At 46.0% G+C, this 22,597-nt stretch overlaps 1 protein-coding gene across 1 annotated transcript in view; it reads right to left on the reverse strand.

Moving 5' to 3' along the window:
- LOC135199524 (lon protease homolog, mitochondrial-like) overlaps positions 1-22,597 on the reverse strand; it is a 120,285-nt gene that overhangs the window by 36,267 nt on the left and 61,421 nt on the right. The window contains exons 2-7 of the mRNA XM_064227649.1: positions 13,583-13,663; positions 12,875-13,009; positions 10,318-10,409; positions 9,285-9,290; positions 3,040-3,230; positions 1,948-2,087 (exon numbers count right to left, since the gene is read on the reverse strand). Of these exons, the coding sequence (XP_064083719.1) occupies positions 1,948-2,087; positions 3,040-3,230; positions 9,285-9,290; positions 10,318-10,409; positions 12,875-13,009; positions 13,583-13,663 (645 nt within the window). The remainder of the gene's footprint in view (positions 1-1,947; positions 2,088-3,039; positions 3,231-9,284; positions 9,291-10,317; positions 10,410-12,874; positions 13,010-13,582; positions 13,664-22,597) is intronic.

The raw sequence follows: 22,597 nt of genomic DNA on the forward strand, positions 1-22,597 counted from the left end.
CAACTTAAATTTATTGGCAGAAAATGGCAAAGCTTGCGGTAGAGCAAAACGAGATCTTCCCTTGAGCTTTCCTTAACTCCATCCACCTATGCGAAAAGCAATATTAATTGACAGAGACCTCTTGAATTCACGAAACCCGATGTCTTGCTGGGTTTCGAAGAAGAAGTTGTCTGTTCATTTTAAGCTTCCTCCGAAGCACTGCCTACTTCACATTTGCAGGTGAGGTAGAAGGTATCACCGAAGGTAGAGGTAAAAATTCCTTTAAGCCCAAATCTGAAAACAAGAGCTTGAGAGTTCAACAGAAACGTTCAGCCAGGCGACACACCTGGCGTGCGCTGGTAGCACGCTCGGCGTCCACTGGAGCGCCGCTCGGCTCCACTGGCGCACACGCTCGGCGTCCACTGGCGCGCGCTTGGCGTGCACCCGCGCGCCCCTGGCTTGGGCGTCCGCTCTCAAAAGCTTACTGCTACTATGACTTCTTTTACGATTTCTCGGTGGAAAGACGGACACGAGTTCATTTTGGCGAGCGTTCGCCTTCTTACTTCTCACTGAAACGCATAACGAGAGAGAGAGAGAGAGGACGTGAAGCGTCTCTTCTATAAAGCTTCTATTTAGAGGGCGCGAGTCCATCTGAAAGCTCCAACCCCTGCGCGCGGGGAGGACGCTTCGGAGGAACGAGAAGCAATCCTTCAGGATTCGTGCACGTGCACGCACTTAGGCAGTCTGGGGATTTTCATTTTCAGAAACTGCCGAAGGCACGCCAGATCGGTGGGGGTTCCTCGTAACCCTCCTTCGGCTTTCGACATGCTCTCTCCCTGGTTCTGGGAAGTCCAAGCAGAGGTCCCGGCCTAGAGGCGAAACGAGGCCGATCTGACGCACCCTCCACTACACAAGGGGTATCACTGCACTTCACTTTTACTCTCTAAAGCAAGCACTTTCGATTCTAAGTTACGAATCGAAAGAGTATCAGAGAAAGGGCAATTTCTCTTACAGACACTGCTTAAGGGGCCGGGCCCGAAGGCAACACTGCAGGGTTAGGGAGTAACAATTACAGAAGTAGCACTTCACAGCAATGAAGGAGAGCGAGCACCTCTCGTAGACATATACATAGCCCGTAGGCCATACTACAGGGTTATGCAAAATAAAGTCTACAGGAAGGTTAGCAGGTTCACTACCCTGACTTTTGTTACTGATTAATTGCGTACATACGAATCATACGTCTTCCTTACGGAATTAGACATGTTTACTGATTAATTGCGTACATACGAATCATACGTCTTCCTTACGGAATAGACAAAGTCTCACACTCCTTACATGACAAATCTCAACAAAGAAGCAAGACCCATACCCCTCGTACATACCAAGTGCGAATCTACCGAAGCTTTCGGTAGCCACACCCTATCTTTGCAGACAACCCCGTCTGAAACTAGCCTAACTAGATTCAGATATTTTATGCAAAAATGAATCAAATTCAAATCAATTTAAGATAGCGTATGCCTAGCCACATATCAAGTAAATAAATCAAAAGACAATTAGGATACTTAGCGGCAATGAAGTTTCCAAAATCCTAAGACGGAGGTACTGAAAACAGGTGTTTTCAGCACCGGCGACAGAAAAATTATGAATAGAAAATGGGAATGATTCCTGATACCCGCCTCCCAGCGGCGGGAATGGGTACTAACCACCTGACTCCCACTGCGTGTGTCGTAAGTGTTTAAATTTCTGTCGGATTCGGAAAATACAGCTATATATATATCTGACAGGTAAGTTTCATGAACAAAATTATATATATAATTCAATTATTACAAAACGATTAACATACTAATATACTAAAAAAAAAAAAAAAAAGAAGAAAAGTGTAACTATACTTAGCAAGACAAGTTCTTGATCAATAACTAACCAAAATGAAGAATACGCTTATCCACTAACCAGAGAGACGCAACTTACCTTGGCTTCGTCGGTGGAGGTCTTCCGTCTCCTGCGCAGCAGCCTTCGCAACTTGCTGTCCTCGTTCTCTGGGTTTGGCGGCTCTTCGAGGGTCACTGTAAAAGGTGTGTTGAAGGGTGGTAGTCGTAGCTCAACATTTGCTAAAAGAGACATCATTGTAACTGTAGCTCTAACTCCCTATGCACAGAAAGACATGAAGAGCAGTGCCCTACACTCCGAACATCACTACCGTAATCAGACCCTTTGGAAATTGTATTGCGCTTGAAAGCTGAATGGAATGGGATATAAAATTTAGGCAAAAGGCCAAGTGCTAAGACTCATGAGAGCACTCTCTGAAAGGGAAATTGAGATTAACAAGTTTTTAGAAGTGTAACAGGAGGAAAACCTCACAGTTGCACTATGTCACAATTGTTGAGGAAAACCTCACACTTGCACTATGTAACAATTGTTGCAAGTAAGATGGTAGAAAGAGAATATGAACGGACATACAGTCAAACGAGTGAAAGGGGTTGCAACTAGGGGCCAAAGTGAAGCTGCAAAGAATCTTAAGTGATGCCTAGTGAAAACTGAAATGCCCATTTGTACACAGGAATTACTTATGTTTATCCATATTTTTTGTACAAAGGAATTACCCGATCTTATTAACTTTCCCTAGTTTTGCCACTCCCCAATACTATCTGTTATGTGTACTACACATTGAATGTTTGCTTGGGCATAATTCACCTTGGGTGGTTATTTTAGTTATTTCTTATGACATACCATTTGCTTTAGTTAATCATTCCCCAGACCAGTTTTACAAGACCTACGCTATTAGGGAATTACAATTCCATAAGTTTACAACGTAAAAAGTGTCCCAGCCTTTTCTACACTGTGTTATGGTAACTGTTTATTAATACAGGTAATTGTTTATTAATACAATACGGTTTTGCCAAATGAAGAAGTGTTTAAGAGTATCTTTCTGAGAAACTCATCATATATGAAATACCGTAGCTACGTTATCAAAAGTTGAAGTCCCTCTGCTCTAAGATGAAGAGGTCTTACTGTCTTATTCTAAAAGGCCAAAAATTAAAATTGCAACAAACTTCTACTAACCCTGTCCCTTTTCTGCCAAGATCTGATCCTCTTCTAACGGCTCGTCGTGCAAAACATCTGTAAGGCTGATGCGTCGGTGAGCCATAACAATCATGCGCAACTTGTCGCCCATGTCTTGCAATTCGTGGATCTGAACGAACGTTCCTATGGAATGAAGCTCGCTTATTGTGTCAACAACCTCTCTCTCGTCACTGGAAAATTTCAGTGAAAAGTAGTTTGACTTACATATCCTAACATATCAGAGCAAAGTAATCTGAAAATGACATATGCAATTTCTAAAAAAAAATACTAAAATGTAAAACACACTGTAATTAGGGAATGACAAAACTTTTTATAGATATTGCTTATATGTTTTTTACACAACTGGTCATTCATATATAAATATAACATATTCTTTGGTGATCCTAAGGTTTAAAGACTATGCAAGGCCTTGACAATCAAAATACATAACTATGCAACTATCAAATATTTCAACTTATATGAATAAGAGCACTAAGGATGTCTGTAACATAGCACACCTCGGTTTAAATATGACAATTTGTCCAAAATTGCATTTTCCTAACTATACAAACCTGAGGTCCTTTTACAATAGGAAGTACTAGCGGCAGCTGGATAGGTCGTAAGCTTTCGAACAAGGGGTTCGGTAGTTAACTGCTTGTCCGACAGGCGCGCGCGCGCGCGACTGGGAGGTAAACAAATCACTTTGCTTTTGGCCCAAGCAAAAACTGCAGAGTGAGGGGTGGCATGAGGTGGGACTATGTGTAAAAGGACCTCAGGTTTGTATAGTTAGGAAAAATGCAATTTTGGACAAATTGTCATTTGTTCCGACACGGCATACAAACCTTCGGTCCTTTTACAATAGGAAGACTCACTTCTTGGTGGGAGGAATCTGAGTCTTTTGTGAACAGACTGGTGTTCGCCCAACCTTGAATGCCTCCCTGGTCGTAAGAGCGAGGGAGGGATCCACGCCTCTGTCCGATTGATCGGGGGTGTGCACCGCAGGATCAATGGTCAGACCTCTGGACCAAGTACTAAGAGAGAGGCAAGCGTTATCTCTTCGTACCAGCAAACAAGAACAAGTTCCTATTTGCAAGAGGCAACATAAAGTTATGGTTTGTCTCTTGTTGGCATCCACTTCCCCCCCCCTTGTAGGAGGAAATGGTGGATATTCGCTCCCATCCCTAGTGAAAGGGATAGGATGGGGCTCTGTCGAGTAGCTCACCGGCATCTCGTCCTTATCCGCAAGGTGATGACCGTATCCCTCTACCCACATGGTAGAGGGGGAGAAAAAGATAGGAAGAGAAGCCAGTCAATCTCTCATTCACTATCTATTCTTACAGTCACACCAGGACTCGATGCTGTTCAGCCTGCTAGGTCTGGGTTAGCTACACAACGTGTTGAGCAGCCACACGGGTTCCCCAAGGAAAACGATCCAAGGACCTGTGGGCAATATCCAAAAGGTAGAAGGAGGTGCCAGTGGTCTGTTGTACCCAGACCCCTGCCTTCAGTACCTGCGCCACGGAGAAGTTCTTGTGTAACTCGAGGGAGTGTACTTCTAGGTCATCTTGGTGCTGACGAAGAGTCTTCAACACTCAGCCTGGGATGTCGAGTTTCTTCAGAAAGCGCGGTCGCGCTTTCACAGGACAAAGCAGCATCTCCTTCGCATCGAAGGCGGTGAAGTCCATTAGGGAGGGGATTGTGAAGGACTCTAACCGATCGTCAGGAACCGAAGGGTTCAGAGTCTTCGCTACGAATTCGGTACGAAATCGAGCGTCACGAATCCCCATCCCCTGGATGCTTGACTTCGCAGAAAAAGTCATGGCAATTACCTCAGAGGAAAAGAACGGGGAATGGTAGTATATGACCTATCCCTCTTCTTCTCGACTCTTCGGTGATGTCCTGTACCCATACTGGTCTATCCGTCTGCAGCGAAAGTTGTTCTTCTCGGTGGTAGTGGATAGGACACCGACACTCAATAGTGGGTGTCGATGGTATGGGTACTGTGACAAGCCGTTAGGACGAAGAAAGACTGTTATGGAACAACCGAACTAAGTCCACAGCGAAGTTCGTAACAGACTTGGGCGCTCTGACAGCTGCCGACTGACTGCGTTCGGGTAGGAGGCAAGTTGTCCAAGCATCCGAGCAAGTCATGTGACCTTCGCCTTAAAAGGGTTATGCCAAGAGACTAAACAAATAATTTGTTCGTCACCGATGCCAGAAGGCAAGGGTGATGACTCTCCTTAAGGCATGTGCCCAACAGGCGAACGTCAATTGCCTTCTAGAGACCGAGGTCCCTGATGGCAAGATATCTCATAGTATAGTTGATTCTCGGCTAAAACACTATGTGTCGTTGAAGACGAAGGTGTACAGAAAATGCAACCTACGTCTTCACAGCTGAACCGAGAGAAGGATTCTCAAGATTCTGAACCTGTGCTACAAAGACTGAGGAAACGCTAACCGCTTTATTTTCATTGCTGTCCGGTGAGGATCGTAGTTGCAATAAAAGCGGAGCGCTTTTCAGTAATGAAGACAGGAAAATACTGCACTGAAGAACTGCTTCTCATGGGCTGAACATTTGGAAGTAGAGCTGTCAGGTCGGAGAGTAGGCGATGTCTTCTGACATATCTGTTAATTCCGGGCGAGCAAAGAATAATTGCACACCTACGAATAAGAGATATTTTGAAGACAAACTCAGATGTCTGCAAAAATTATTCGCATTATCGCGGTGCGATGCGGCGGGTGACTAGTACAGACTTCTGTTACCGTGCGGTAAACAGAAAGATGAAAGAGTCCAAGAGATACTCGTTGAAAATTCTCGCAATGTCGAAGGCGATGAAATCGAGCGTCACAGCAGTAGATGGTCATTCATTATTGCGAGAATCCCGTTAATCAGAGACCTAAGTCCATGATTGTTGGGCAGAGATACGGTTCGGTAGTCAATCAACCAGGGGAGAGAGAGACGTAACCGACCGTGCATCTCCGAGACCTAGCTGATACTGAGCCGCTATCAGGCAGTTCAATACGCAGTAGCTCTCGGTGACTCGTCATCCTGAGTTGCCAGGTAATCCATTATTCCACGAAGGAATGCGTTCGGCTAGAACCATCGAGCATAAAGAATACGCTCGAGCAATTATATTTAACCGAAACGGATTTCGGTAAAAACAAAAGCTGATTTGGTGTTGTCATGACAATACCAAGTATCTAAAATCGAAACTGGATAACTGCTGGGAGGTTGCAGCAACCCCGAGTTGCAGTTCAATTAAGATACAATTCGTCTCGGTCACAAACCGTAGAGTTAACTACGGTATGCGCCTACCCCCCGGACAATTCAACTGTTAAAAGAATCATGTCGCCGAGGGTAATATACGTAGTATATTGTAGGTTCTGTACCACGACCTCCATCCTAAATTCTTTTCCTCTCGAGGAATGAGAATAAGGATTGGAGATCGACGCCTTCGGTTTCTCTAGTCAAGAGAGTGAAGGAGAAGTCTTTCCCAAAGGAAAGCTTCAATGGTGAACAGACCGAAGACGATAGTTCAAGCCAAACTGGAAGTTCCCGTCCGTTCTTCTCTATTCCAGGTTAATCGCCTACTGTGAGATACTCTTCTTTCAGCAGCAGTCCTTCTTCCAAATGCTAGAAATTACAGGAATTCGAGCATAAGCGAGGTTCCCGATTATCGTGTAACAATTATCGGGGATTCTCGCTCACTTTGGACCGTGGTCTCGCCTAAGTGTTTGGAGATCGTAAAAAACTCGAACATTCTGAGTGCGCTAGAAATTCCGTAGAATTCTAAGCACTCTGCGAAACCCCCCCACCGAATTCGTCAAACGATATCGGCTGGTGATCCTCCCGATTCCCGTAGAAATCGAGAAAGGGGCAGGATCCCTCCTCAACGACCGGGGCTTACGTCAGGTAGGACCCGAAGGTCCCCACCCCCCGGTAGAGCAGCCCCTAACGTGGGATCTTACAGAGAAATCTCTGTAGGATCCCTCCCCTTTCCCTCGTAGCCGTAAGGAGAGAGGGAATGGGGGAGGAATTGGATACTGGCTCGCCTTCCCAGCGGAACTAGCAGTTGGAGAAGAAAGGAGCAAGCCATCGCCTTACGGCGATGGCCTCCTCAGAGCCTGGGAAAACGTATCGTCAGGAGAAAACGTTTTCCCGAGGATTGGTTACGAACTCATACTGTAGGTAAGGGTCTGCCGCCACTGTGAACGTCGTCTGGGTGGGGCTGATCGACACTTGACAGGAGAGAGCCGATACCGTCCTCCGACTCATTCCAGTCCTCGTCGAGGTCGAAACCTCAGGAGGACCGAAGGGGTATTCAAATACAGTGTCCGAAGACACGTAGAAACGCCTCTGTCGCAGTAGAGGAGGTGAAGTAGCTTGTTCGACCGGCCAGAACTGAGAGCCTTTCTTGTCCGGAGACGAGAGACTACCTGGTTCAACAACAGTCGGCAAGCTCCGATCGCGGCAGACCCACCGTCGATTTGGGTTCCCTCTCGGGCCCCAAAACGACTCGAGCCGAGACGTGGCTCTGCTGGTGGGAGCGGCGATCCTTCCCCGAGGTCGTTGTGCTGACGAATCAGCACCATAACCTCGGCAAAGTTCCTCTGGATCTCGGAAGTCACAGCATCTTGCAGAGTGGGACCGTTAAAGCCCTTCGAACAAGAGCATATTCCGAGAACCTTCCTCCTAAGAAGGGGGAACAGCGACAGCCCTCTCGGTCTTCTCCATCCACTTGCGCATACGTCCTGGCCGGTCCAAGAACCGTGCCTGGCACGTAGGGCGTCGTGGTGGGATCATGAGGGGCGCACCCCTCACGATCACTCCTCAATACCTCGCTCCTCCCGGTGTACCCGAGGAGTTGAAGGGGGTTGAAGGTACGGGAGAGGCAGACCTGACGCTCTGGTCCCGTAGTCTTCTTCCTTGTGGTAAGGAAGAGACGGGCCCCGCTCCCGAAGGAGCAGGAGGACCAGCGGAAGGAACCCTCCCGTCCCACCGAGGTGAGACGGGTCCCGAGAAGCTCCCGAGGGAGACTTCTTAGGAGGGAGGAGGCAACCTTCTTCTTCCTCGGCTGTGAAGCCTTAGAAGTCGAAGGGGAAGAGGCGGCAGCCGACGACGATGAAGAAGATGAAGACGACGACGACGACACCTTCCTCCTCTTCTTCGTCAGCTTCCTCAGGACAGACGTAAGATCTGCTATCCAGGGCGGAGCCGGGGCTGCTGTAGCCGAAGCCACAGGGCCCGGACGCACCTGTACAGACAGACCAAAGTCTGGGGTAGTACCACCACGAACAGGGACGACGTCAGCAGGTATGGGCATCTCAGGAACAGCAGGCACAGCCAGCACAGCATCGGTAGGGACAGCCAGCGCAGCAACGGCAGGGACAGCCAGCGCAGCAACGGCAGGGACCGCCAGCGCAGCAACTGCATGGACAGTCAGCCCAGAATCGGCAGGTACGGCAGGCAGCACCGGAAACACAGGAAGTGGAGCAGCAGCCAGCAACATCCTGGTACCGGCGGCAGGTCCAGGGGCGAGCTCTAGGGCAGCGGAAATGTGGTCGCGGCAGCGCGGCAACCACGAGCGGCGGCGGCACGCCCCCCTCTCGGTACGGCGAACGGCACTTCACAGCGGCTGTAGGCAAGACTGTTACCACGTGAGGCGAGTACACCAGGTGAGGAGGGACGTCGTCACCTGGAGCGTGGTCACCACTCCATGGGTGACCGCAGTAGGCCCAGACATAGAACCGCAGCCCCTGGACACTAGCACGCCCTGCAAATGGAAGGACGCCCATACCTCACCAAGGTCCAACCTCGTGGCAGTAGCACCTGCGGAAATAACAGTAGTAGCGATTAGTGGGGGGGAAGTCCCCTCTCCGAACGAGTGGAAGACCCCGAATACAATTGTACATCGGGCACCGAGCGCCCTCCCCCACGCTCGACGGATCGGGCGAGGAGAAGAACGCAGATAACCTCCCCCCCCAAGGGGAAGGGCCATCTGTGGGAGCTGAGCGGGGGGGGGGGGGGGGGGTGGGGGGGGGGGGGGGGGGGGGGTTTCTCGTTCCCCACCCCCGCACAGCACCCATGTACCCAACAATAATAATAAGAGCCCGAGAGCAATCGTGCCCTCGGCCCGAATGCAAGGGCATAAGGATCAATTCCCTGACTGAGCGGAACTTGAACCAAATAAATATTGATGCAATCAATAATAAAAGGAATAAAATGAAAAAGAATCTTGCATTACGATTCACTTCACAATGAATAAGGGCTCGATCGAGCGCATTTGCGCCCTCGGTACCGAGCGCAGGGGTAAAAGGATCCATTCCCGATTAGAATGGAAACCTTGATCCATAATGAATTGATGCAATCAAAATATATATGAAAATGAAAAAGAATACTGCGCTTGCGATTTCACTTCATACAAATAAAAAGGGGAAGGATCAATTCCCAGGAAATAGCGGAAACATTGATCCAAGTAAACAATGCAATCTCAATAAAATATGAAAATGAAAAAGAACTGCACTTGCGATTTCACTTCATTCAAATAAAAAGGGGAAAGGATCAATTTCCGGGTAAGCTCGGAAACTGATCCAAAATGAGTATTGCTACAATCAAATAATATATATGAAAATGAAAAAGAATACTGTACTTGCGATTCCACTTCATACAGAATAAGTTTTCGTGCCGAGCGCATTCGCTCGGCAACGAGCATTTACCACAATACGACCAAGGATACACAATACGAGGATCATTTTGGGAAAATGAATTCCCGCACTTACGCCCTTCAGTCCCGGCACTCGGGTAATCGGAGGGCGTGGTGAAACCAAGATCCTTTAATTCACAATTGAATTCAATGGAAATAAATATGAAATGATTGTACTTACAATTCAGTTTCACTAGATAAATAGAAAAAGAAAAACACAACCATGCGAAAGCAACGACGATGAAGCGGGCAGAGAGCGATGATACACGTCCACACGCCAGCAGGCCGAAAGCAAAAGTGATTTGTTTACCTCCCGAGTCGCGCGCTGCAGCGCAGCCTGTCGGACAAGCAGTTAACTACCGAACCCCTTGTTCGAAAGCTTACGACCTATCCAGCTGCCGCTAGTACCTTCCTATTGTAAAAAGGACGAAGGTTTGTATGCCGTGTCGGAACAATCTCCTATTACTAAAAATATACAGTATACGTACAGCTACACACGCTTTCAACTTCTAAGTTTCAAAGGTCATATCACAGCACACTGTGAGGACTGTAGTAAAATAAAGTCTCTGAGCACTCACCTTTCATTGTTCTTCTGAAAACTCCAGCGTATGGCTGATTTAAACGGACTTTCCTCCTTATAAGGTCCATTAGCTCTTTGTCTGATATCTGTGGAGTTAAAAAATTTCAACTTATGAAGACCACAAACAGTTTGTAAGTTAACCCCTCTTACGCCGATTGGACGTATTAAACGTCGAGTCAAAATGTCTCCCGTATGCCGATTGGACGTATCATACGCGGCTCAAAAAAGTTTTTTTTTAAAATTCGGGAAAAATACTTATAGGCCTACCAGCCGAAAACTTTTGTATCACGCGCCTTGGGGGATGCTGGGAGTTCACGGATCAAGGCGTTGTTTTGTTTACAATCGCTACGCAGGCGCGCAAGCGCGAATTTCTTTCTTAACGCACTAAAAAGTATCAGTGACACATCTCGGAAATTATTTCGTCACTTTGACATAATTATTGCACCATTTTAAATTATCCTTTACATGAAGTATTATATATGAAAATGTGCGCAATTTCATGAACAATACAACTAAAAAATATTCATGATTGTAGCTTTTATCAGTTTTGAAATATTTTTATATAAATAACGATAAGTGCAAAAATTTCAACCTTCGGTCAACTTTGACTCTACAGAAATGGTCGAGAAACGCAATTGTAAGCTAAAACTCTTACATTATAGTAATATTCAATCATTTGCCTTCATTTTGCAACAAATTGGACGTCTCTAGCACAATATTTCGATTTATGGTGAATTTATGAAAAAAACTTTTTCCTTACGTTTCGTGCGATAACTCTTCCGATAAATTTTTTCGTGCGATTGTCCTAATGTTTGCACCCTTTTAAATTTGCCGTTACATAAAGTTTTATATATTGGAAATTGTTGCGCAATTCATGCAAAAATACAACAAAAAACAACCCATGGTTGTAGCTTTTATCAGTTTTGAAATATTTTCATATAAATAACGTTAAGTGCAAAAATTTCAACTTTCGGTCAACTTTGACTCTACCGAAATGGTCGAAAAACGCAATTGTAAGCTAAAACTCTTATTATTATATAATATTCAATCATTTACCTTCATTTTGCAACGACTTGGAAGTCTCTAGCACAATATTTCGATTTATGGTGAATTTATGAAAAAAAAAACATTACGTTCGCGCGGTAACTTCCGAAAAAATCAGAATTTTTTTGTGCGATTGTCGAAATGTTTGCACCATTTAAAATTAGCTGTTACATAAAGTTTTATATATGAAAATGTGCGTTATTTCATGTAGAATACAACTAAAAATGATTGAAGGTTGTATCTTTTCTCTTTTTTCGAAATATTTGCATATAAATCACGATAAATAGAAAAAAACCACGTTCGGTCAAATTTGACTCTACCGAAATAGTTGAAAAACGCAATTGTAAGCTAAAACTCTTACGGCCTAGTAATATTCTGTCATTTTTCTTCATTTTGAAACAAATTTGAAGTCTCTAAAACAATATTGTGATTTATGGTGAATTTTTGAAAAATATATTTACCTTCACTCCGCGCGCCGATTCGCGGCCGCAAGTCTCCGAAATACGTACATGGCATTATCATAATATTTGCTCCTTTTCATATTAGTTCCTTTTTATAGAGTTTTCATATATCAAAATGTGCGCAAATTTATGAAGAATACAATAAAAAAATAATTGAAGGTTGTAGCTTTTTCCATCTTCGAAATATGTCCATATAAAAAAATATATATATTAAAATTTCGACATTCGGTCAAATTTAACTCGTCCGAAATGGTCGAAATCTGCAATTCTATCTAAAACTCTTACAGTATCGTAATATTCAATCATTTGTCTTAATTTTGAAACAAATTGGAAGTCTCTAGAACATTATTTAGAATTACGGTGAATTTTTGAAAATAACATTTTTTTACGTCCGCTCGTTACGAATTCGTACATCATTTTGTGATAATATTTTTCCGGTGTTGCTTTTATTGTTTTACAATGTATTATATATCACAATGATTGCAATTTAGTGTACAATACAACACAAAAAAAAGTAACTGTTTATCTTTGACCGTTTTCTGCACAGCGTGATTTGAATACAATTATGTATGAATTTTTCTTTTTTCGCTACCATATATCGCATTATTTACATATGATAATGATATTATTTTTCATTTCTGATGGTTGCATTCTAAACTTCAGGCAATGACAAAAAAAGGAGCCAAAAATGAACTCTTAATCTTCAAAAGTACGCGCGCTGTAATTTTTGAAAAATATTTTTTTTCCACTTCCGCGCTCACTCCAAACCAGGCCCGCATACGGGAGACGTTTGATTTTTAGGGCTCCGGCGTAAGAGGGTTAACATGAATAATTTCTGCTAAAAGAATCTGACGACCCTACATTTAACATTCCCATTAATATGCTCGCAGATTTGTTTTGGGCGAATGCAGGACTTTGTTTTATTTTATTCCTGTCTTTTTTAATTTCTTTTTTATTTTTCTACAGTAGTACATAATTTAACAAAAATACTAATCCATTATGAATAATAACTGAGAACTAAAATTCAAATGGAATTCTTGACTCACCTCAATTATTTTTATGAAACGTGGAAACACTGGGTTTCTGTTGATGGCAATAACAGGTACATTGGGCCAAACCTCTGGCACACTCATCGTGGCTGGAAGGTTCATTATCATTGGGCCGTCATCTCCATCACCCTGCTAATAAGAAAGGGCTTATTAACACCCATTTAATAAGAAGGGTTATAAACCTATTTCATAATAGCAACAAATATTTTTTAACAATATTGGTCAGCAAATATAACAGTGTTAATGTTCAATAAAAACCACAGTAGAGTATACTGGTTAAGCTCCTGTTATGAACCAATTCCTTTCCATGTTGGTTACTCTTTTATCCTGCTCTACGGCTAACCAGTTTATCACATGAGTCCACAGCCTCATGGCTTCTGGCCTATTGAAAATATTTGTATATATCATAACAATCCACACAAGGCTGCTTTCACATGCAATTGCTAAACAACCTCAATACATTACATAAATAAGTGATATGGTCCTCTATACAGTAGTGTCGACAACTAACTTCTCAAATATCAAATGTCTGCCAATACTGTCTTGCAAAAGGTGCTTCTTTTCATCTTCAATTGTCTCTCTTTTTATGTGACCTTCCTAAAAATGCTTATTCATAAGCATAAACCAGTATGTTGCATTATCATTACAACCTGACATAAACTGTCACCTTGTCTAGGTAGACAGAACTGTAAATAGAAGTCTCACCTTCTGTCCATTGCCATTCCCTCCACTTGCTGCACCTTCTTCTCCACTTCCATGCTGTGAACAGTAAGCGCGTGCTGTAACCTGTCAAAAAAGGCAATTGTGTATAGTACTACGTATACTTAGAAGACTTGAAGGTAATATTATGCAGGTAGAATAACACATACGGTACGTATATTCAATCATACATAACGGTTACACCTTGCTGTTTAAAGGGTTACAATAAACAGTTTAACTGTTTAATGAATAGGTTGCTGTTTAATAGGTTAAAATGAGCAGGATCATTTGCCTTTCAAAGCTCTTTTACACAATGGTATGAGACCTGCAAAGGCTTACAAGTACATAGTCAATATCTTTTGCAGACAATATCTTTTGCTATTTTTACACTCATCCCTGAGGGGTCGGCACTAAACATGGCGCTCATTTTGCACACACAATGTTATTCATTAAACTAAAGGGGTGCAGTAGCAGCCTTCAGTTTCACCATAACATAGATGATGGGAATATTAGGGCAGCACCATAGATATAGAGGGGAGAGATTGGACAGACAAGCGACGATCGCGTGCATGTAAGGAGCCATTGTTATGCCATCATTGTCAGAAATGGCATCGGTATCAACTGCGGAGACCAGTGTCAAAAAAGCCACTTCTGGCACCCAATGCTGGGTCACCAACTGTGTCAATTAAAGGAATAAGTTCACAAAAGAACAGGGGAACACATTTTACAAGTAGGAGACCCTTTTTTTCATTCATGACAATCTTTATGACTTGAAATAACCTCAAGTAAATGTGTTAGATCGCAGTCAACTTAACTCCTGCTTTTATATCTAATGAAATACGCAATGACTGTTGTAATAAGCTTGTTATTAAAGCAGGGATATTGTTTATCTGTAGTACGTACCTACAGCTCATAAAATATTATTCCAAAGGACGAATTGTATAGAATAAAAGTTGTTCAGTGCTGATATCTACCTGAAAAGTCACTGGCATGTAGGGTTACCATCAGTCCATACAACTATGGTTATGCCTGACTATTTTTCCTATTACGTATTTGTACTACAAAAATGTAAACAGGCTAGTATCAGGAGGCCTAGATCCAGGCCTGCTGCAGTTTTAAGTGTTAATGAAATGTTATGGTAGCGTTATTTACATGATATCAGTAAGTTCTCAAACCTGGTATGGAGAGGACTCTGCTGAATTTGATCTGCCAGAACACTTAAAGATAGTAGTATATTCTTCAATTTTACCATTATCATTTTTACTTAAAAGGAAAACTTCAAATTCTTCCTAAGTTATAACTTGAAAAATCAGGCTCAGACTGGAAACCCTAATTGTGACCTTGTCTGAGATGAGCTTGTTTCACTTATCCCAACCAACAGTACCTACGTGCACACTAGTGAATATTGGCTGACAGGTATCAGGCTATTGAACCTAGGCTTTCACTAATATTATATATTATATGCCTATGGCCCCTAAAACAGGACTGTAAATTCATGGTGGAAAGAAAGGCATATAACAATAGACAAATTGGTCAACTATATTGCTCAAGTCTATACAAACTACAGCAGACAGAATTATATTTCTTATACATTGTCCTTGGTAAATGCTGCAAAAATAATTTACCAGTCATTAGAGACTGCTGAGAAAATAACCATAACGTAGTTGCCATATCTACAAAACTTTATGGCTTAACCGTAGAAGAAATATACCGGCAAAATTAAATATTTCTATTTCTGCATACAGTACATACTGTATACAGTAAATGGTGCACTAAATCATTTGACAGTCTTGATGGACTTCTGAGAAAACCCGTTTTAAAGAGTACAGGGTTTCCCATAAGATTGTGTGATTTTGCGCTACTGCTTACGAGATTGGTTGCCAAGCAATGGCACCAGGCAGAGCACGTCTTAGACTGCTTTGGCTATTATGTGCTGTCCAATCTCTCCTCTCTATATCTATGGGTGGTGCCAATTTAGCTTTGCTTAACTGGGGTGAAAAGGAGCGATTAGGTTTTTACTTAAGAGGAGGGTTCCTTAGATAGAATATAAATGGTGACAGGGTACAACACAGCTGTGTGTCACCACTGATTGGAAAAAAGACCACTTCTTCACTTGATATTTAATTGGTGAAACAACAATGCTATTGAAGTTTCGTCAACAAAATGAGATACTATATGAAACTGTCATATGAAGTAAAATAAGGATGTGAAGTCTTTGTAAATTATGTGTTCAAGGCAGTTTTGAAATCAAATATGGCATGTGATGGTTGTGTGTGCAATTCAGTAGTTCTACAATTGGGACCAGGTCCTTCCCAGCCTTCCCAACTCATTTGAACAATATTTGCATATATATTGTCATCTTGTTGCCAGTTAATGATAGGTTGAATGATGTATTAATTATTTTTGATAATGTATTAGATTTTTTTTCACTGTTAATTAGTAAAGAATGGTAATTGCTAGTTTTCTCCTCTCCGGTGTTTGGCTTGTTGTATGTTTTTACTAATCCTCCTTTTCTTTTAAATTCCATATTTGGTGATTTCTCTGGGAGTGGCCTTCTCCCCGCCAAACCCCCCGGCTCTTGCTGACCAGTGGGGAGATGAAAGTCTTCGGTGGTGATATGAGCCAGTTGTTTCCTGGACCTTAGCTTGGGCGCTGTTTGGATTGTCCGTTGGTACTGATTATTGGCCTCTGCATATGTACTTGGACTGGAGATTATTCACCCCCTACTTACTTTTTTGGATCTCCCAGTCTGCAGCTTCAGGATTTATCCTTAACGCCTTTGGTTCAGTTATAAAGCCAAGGGGACCTCTCTGTCCCAAGGTAAATTATTTACATTTGATAAGCTCTCAGCAAATGTTTCTCTGCTGTCGTATTCAGTGGAACAGTTTTGATACTTGCCAGCCACCCTGTTTAACATATCTGGATTCAGCGCTGATAATCACCTTGATTTGTCCTCCAGACGTGAGTCGTACCTTGCCTTGAAACTGGAGAACTTTAAAAACATACAAGAAATTGTTTAGGAAATATAGCGTGTATTTGTTAGGTTATTCTGTCTTTTGTCTTTCTCCTCCTTTCTGGACCCCCTCCCTTTTACCCTGTTTGAATGTGTTGGTTTCTGTTATTAGTTGAGTATTTGGGATTTGTTTAGTGACTATTTAAGTGTGCTTGTTATTCATATATTTTTGTATTATAGAGGTTCAGGTGGTGACTTCTGCCTAAGAGTTTAGTATTAAATTTAAGTTATTTTTCTCAAGTGTTTATTTTCACCCCTGAATTGATTTTGCACACTGTGGTTTAAGGTTGTGGTACGATTTCACACCTTGTGAATTTCGTATCCTGTTTAGTGAATACAGGTATAACCTATAATTGGGATAAGTATATAGTGTGGTGGTTAACACGCCATCACAATATGTAATATTTATTGATATTACTCAAGATTGTAGTTGTAATCAGCAAAATAAAATGACAATTTGTCGAAAATTGCATTTTTCCTAACTATACAAACCTGAGGTCCTTTTAACAATAGGAAGTAGCTAGCGGCAGCTGGAACGGTCGTAAGCTTCGAACAAGGGGAGAACGGTAGTTAAACTGCTTGTCCGATCGTCGCGCGGCTGGGAGGTAAACAAATCACTTTGCTTTTGGCCCATGCAAAATACGCAGAGTGAGGGGTGGCATGAGGAGGGACTATATGTAAAGGACCTCAGGTTTGTATAGTTAGGAAAATGCAATTTTCGACAAATTGTCATTTGTTCCGATACGTAATACAAAACCATCGGTCCTTTAACAATAGGAAGACTCACTTCTTGGTGGGAGGAATCTGAGTCTTTTGATGAACAGACTGGTGTTCGTCCATCCCTGGAATGCCTCCCTGGTCGTAAGAGCGAGGGAGGGATCCAAGCCTCTGTCCGATTGATCGGGGTGTGCACCGCAGATCAATGGTCAGACCTCTGGGCCGAGTACTAAGAGAGGAGGCAAGCGTATCTCTTCGTACCAGCATTGTAAGGAACTTTCCTGTACATGAGCAAATATAAAGTAATGGGTTTGGTTTTCATGGTAGGCATCCACTTCCTCCCCCTTGTTGGAAGGGAAGTGGTGGGATAAAATTACACTCCTATCTCTAGTTAAAGAGATAGGATGGAGCTCGGTCGAGTAGCTTACCTGCATCTGACTCCCTTCCAGCGTGGTAAAGACGCCGTATCCCTCTAGGTAGAGGTAGAGAAAGATGGTGAAGAGAAGCCAGTCACACTCTCATTCGCACATTCATTCTCCCAGGTCATACCAGGAAACTCGATGCTGTTCTGCCTGCTCGGGTGCTGGGTAAGCTTACACAACGTGTTGAGCAGCCACCACACCCAAAAAAAAAAAACGGTCCCAAGGAAAAAGTATCCAAGGACTTGTGGGCAATATCCCGAAGGTAGAAGGACGTGAAGGTGGTCTGGTTGGCCCAGACACCTGCCTTCAGGACCTGCGCCACGGAGAAGTTCTTACGGAACGCTAAGGAGGGTCCGATACCTCTGACTTCGTGGGCTCTCGGTCGGAGCGTACGGATGTCGTCGCTACCATCAGCCTCGTACGCTCTCCTGAGCACCTCACGCAGCCAAAAGAAAGAAAGCGTGTTCTTGGAAACTTCTTATTTCTTGGTAACCCCAGTGCTAACGAAGAGGCGTCGGACACTCAGGCCTGAGGTGTCGAGTTCTCTTCAGATAGCGCCGTAGCACCCTCACAGGACAAAGCAGCATCTCATCCGCATCATTATCGGTGAAGTCCAGAAGGGAGGGGATCGTGAAAGACTCGAACCTGTCGTCAGGGATCGACGGATTCTGAGTCTTGGCTACGAAGTTCGGACGAAATCGAGCGCGTCACAGATCCCCACCTCTGGTGTGTTTAACATCATAAAAAAGACCATGTAGTTCCCTACTCTCTTCGCCGATGCCAGGGCCAGCAAGAAGAGGGTCTTGAGGGTCAGATCCCTGTCTGACGACTCTCGGAGTGGCTCGAAGGGTCTTCGAGTCAAACTCCTAAGGACGAGAGTCACATCCCACACAGGGGGCCTGAGTTCCCTGGGTGGGCAAGACCTTTCGAATCTCCTCATTAGCAACGGAGATCTCGAACGATTCGAGATGTCCAGTCCCCTCAGTTTTTTAGGACGAGAGCCAGGGCGGCTCTATATCCTTTTAACTGTGGGTACTGAGAGGAGCTTCTCATCGGCGAAGAAACACGAGGAAATCCGCTACCTGCTGAAGAGTGGCTCTGAGAGGAGACAGACCCTGTCTACGACACCAACCACAGAAGACGGCCCACTTCCCCTGGTACACAGCTGCAGAGGACTGTCGGACGTGTCCAGCCATCTCTGTTGCTGCGCTACGAGAAAAGCCTCTCGTTCGCAAGAGATGGTGGATAACAGCCAGCCGTGAGTTGAAAGGACTGGACTGCTAGGTGGTACCGTTCTACGTGTGGCTGGGCTAGAAGGTTGTGCCAATTGGGTAGCTCTCTCGGTGCGTCTGCAAGAAGAGCCAGCAGGTCCGGATACCAAACGGCTTGCGGCCGTTTGGGAGCCACCAGGATCATTCTGAGATTGGGAGTGACCAGCGCTCGACTGATCACTTTCCGAATCAGACAGAAGGGAGGAAAGGCGTAGGCGAAGAGGTTGTCCCAGGGGTGTTGGAGAGCGTCCTCTGCAGCTGCCCATGGGTCCGGCACGGCCGAAAAGAAAACCTGAAGTTTTCTGTTGTGCCAGGTAGCGAACAGGTCTACAACCGGTCGCCCCCACAGGTTGAAGAGCCTTTCCGCCACGTCTTGGTGTAGAGACCATTCGGTCCCTATCACCTGATCCGACGGCTGAGCTTGTCCGCTACTACATTCCTCTTGCCTGGAATGTAGCGTGCTGACAGCTCTATCGAGTGAGCCGTGGCCCACTCGTGCACCTGCACCGTCAACTGATGGAGCGGAAGAGACACTAGCCCCCCCTGCTTGTTGACATATGCCACTACTGTGGTGTTGTCGCACATCAACACCACTGAGTGTCCACCAAGCGTCCTGAAATTCTCGGAGAGCGTTGAACGCCGCCTTGAGTTCCAGGACATTGATGTGAAGGTGCTTCTCGTGATGGTCCCACACACCTGCAGCCAGCAACTCCTCCAGGTTGTGCGCCCCATCCCTCGGTCGATGCGTCTGAGAACAGAAGCATCTCCGGGGGGGGAGTGCGTATGGGCACTCCTCTTAAGAGGTTCTTGTCGTCGAGCCACCAGGCTAGGTCCTGCCTCACCTTGTCCGTGAGAGCCACGGGGAAAGTAAGAGGATCCTTGGCCTGAGACCAACTCTCCCTTTAGGCCCTCCACTGGAGAGACCGCAGGTGAAGACGCCCGTGAGGGACTAACTTCTCGAGTGACGATAGATGGCCGATCACGACTTGCCATTGCTCTATGCCTGTTCCTGCCGAGACAGGAAACCGGCCGGCTGCCTCCCTGAATTTGCTGATACGCAAGTCTGCGGAAAGACCTGCCCTGCTACCGTGTCTATCAGCATACCCAGGTACTTCATCTTCTGCTTGGGTTTCGAGATCGGACTTCTCATAGTTTATCACGATCCCCAGATCGCGACAAAACTTGAGGAGTCGATCTCTGTCCTGTAGCAACTGCGAGCGGGAGCTCGCCAGGACTAGCCAATCGTCGAGATACCTCAGAAGACGTATCCCGTGCGAATGGCCCAAGCTGACACCAGAGTGAACACTCTGCGTGAACACCTGTGGGGCGGTTGAGAGACCGAAACAAAGTGCCCTGAATTGGTAACTTGGTACCGTCCCGTCGAAGATGAAGCGGAGGTACTTTCTGGAGGACTGATGGATGGGTATTTGAAAATACGCGTCCTTCAAGTCCACTGAAAGCATGAAATCGTTCCCCCTGATCGAGTCGAGCACCGAGCGTGCCGACTCCATCGTGAACCGCGTCGTGCGAACGAAGCGGTTCAGGGGAGAGAGGCTATCACCGGACGCCAGCCCCCCGATGCCTTCTCCACTAGGAAGAGGCAGCTGTAAAAGCCCGGTGACTGGTCCTCCACGATTTCTACAGCTCGTTTCGCCAGCATGGTCTTGATCTCCTGTCGAAGAGCGTTTTGTCCTTTGATGATCCCCGGACATAGGTTTGTAGATGGATTCCGGAAATTTTGGAGATGAGGGGGGGCCGAGACTCTGAAGGGTAGTAGATATCCCTTCCGAAGGACGTCTACTATCCAGTTCTCGGCGCCGTAGCGCTGCCAAGTCGCCCAATGGCTCGCCAGGCACCCCCCCACTTCCGGCAGCAGGTGAGGGGGAACGCCGTCCCTAGCGTTTCCCTCCTCGTTTCGACTTCTTCCCACCACCTCCTCGGGGAAAGGAGGGTTGGGAGGAGGGCTGATTACGGCCCTCCTCTAGCAGACGGTCGAAACAGTCAGGAGGTTCTTCACACGGGGCTTGGACGGTGCAAAAAAAACCATCTTCGCCGCCGTGGAAGCGCTAGCCAAGCTCTTTGGCTTGGCCGCAGTCGCTCGAGATTGCCCAGTAACCTTCGAGACTGCCTGGTGAACTAAGCGGTCACTGTCATCAGTGCGCCGCCTTTCCACCGCAGCGTCCACCATCTCTCCGGGAAAGAGAGCTGGGGAACTCCTAATTGGTCCATTGCGAAGCCCGAGTGCCGCCTCACGCCCGGCCCCCTTGGTCACTCGGGTAAGGACTGCGTCCCTACGTCGAAGAACCAAGTTGGCCCACAGTTAGCAGTCCTGATGGCGAGGTAAGAGATCGCTCTTCCTCCAGACTGGCACAGTCTCCTGAAAGAAGCGTCGTCTTCGAGAGCAGAACTCCCAGAGCCCGGGCCGCTACTTTGGATATTGTGAGGGACCACAAATACAACCAAGAGATGACTGCCTGGAACGCTGCCATAGCGGTAGATTCCAGGGCAAGTGCCTCCTGCTGCGAGAACCAGAGGTTCTCCGACAGGAGCTGCTGCAGGGACACACCTGGAGTCAGCCAAATCGCTAACTCCGGGTTAACCTGTTTTCGGCAGTATCGGGTCTTCCGAAGGCACGTAGAATCGCCTCTGACGCTGTAGAGGGGGAGGAAGCAGCTTAGAAGACCGTCCGGATTTCAGCGAATCCTCCCGTCCTGAGACGAGATTCTCAACTTGATCCAGGACTGAGTCTGCAAGCTCTGATCGCGGTAAACCCCACCATCATTTTGGGTTCCCTCTTAGGACCCTAAAATGACTCGAGCCGGGACGTGGGCTCTGCCGGTGGTAGCGCGATCCTTCCGCAAGGTCATTATGCTGACGAATCAGCTTAATGACCTCTGCAAAGTTCCTCTGTATCTCGGGAGTGACTGCGTCTTGTGGAGTAGGACCGTCCAGTCCCTCCAGCAAAGAACAGATCCCGTGATACTCCTCCCTTCAGAAGGAGGGAACAGCGGCAGACCCCTGACGGTCACCTCCAACTACTTGCGCGTATGTTCTGGTCGGTCCTAAAACCGTGCCTGAGCCATACGGCGTCATAGCGGGATCGCGAGCGGCGCACCTCTCGTGATCACTCCTCGGTACCTCGCTCCTCCCGGTGTAGCCCGAGGAGGTTTGAAGGTACGGAGAGGTCAGACCTGACGCTCCCCCTACGCTCGCTGGCAGGACCAGCGTGCGTGGAGGGCTGCTGCTGATCGTCAAAACAACCGCGGTGGCGATTCGAGCAGCAGGCCTAGCCTTGCCGCTCGCCTGGGCGAGAGGCTCGGCTGAGAACGTCGACGCTGATCTCTAGCGTCAGGCGAGCTGTTTGCTGGTCACCGTCTTCGCCCGGTCCCTATGGGAGCGGCGGTCAGGTGACCTGCTAGGCTCTCTGTCGCGGCGAGACCGGCCAGCGTCCTCTCGGCGCGTCGAGCCGCTGGTACCAGCCGTGGCTGGTACCGACGGCCGGCGGGGACCCCTTCCTCGCCTCAACCCGTGGCTGGTCAGCGACCGTCACGTCAACCCGAGCAGCCCAGTTGGTCGCTGCGAGAGCGTCCACTGGCCT

Source organism: Macrobrachium nipponense, chromosome 25, assembly GCF_015104395.2.
Source record: "Macrobrachium nipponense isolate FS-2020 chromosome 25, ASM1510439v2, whole genome shotgun sequence".
NCBI classification, from domain to species: Eukaryota; Metazoa; Arthropoda; class Malacostraca; order Decapoda; family Palaemonidae; genus Macrobrachium; species Macrobrachium nipponense.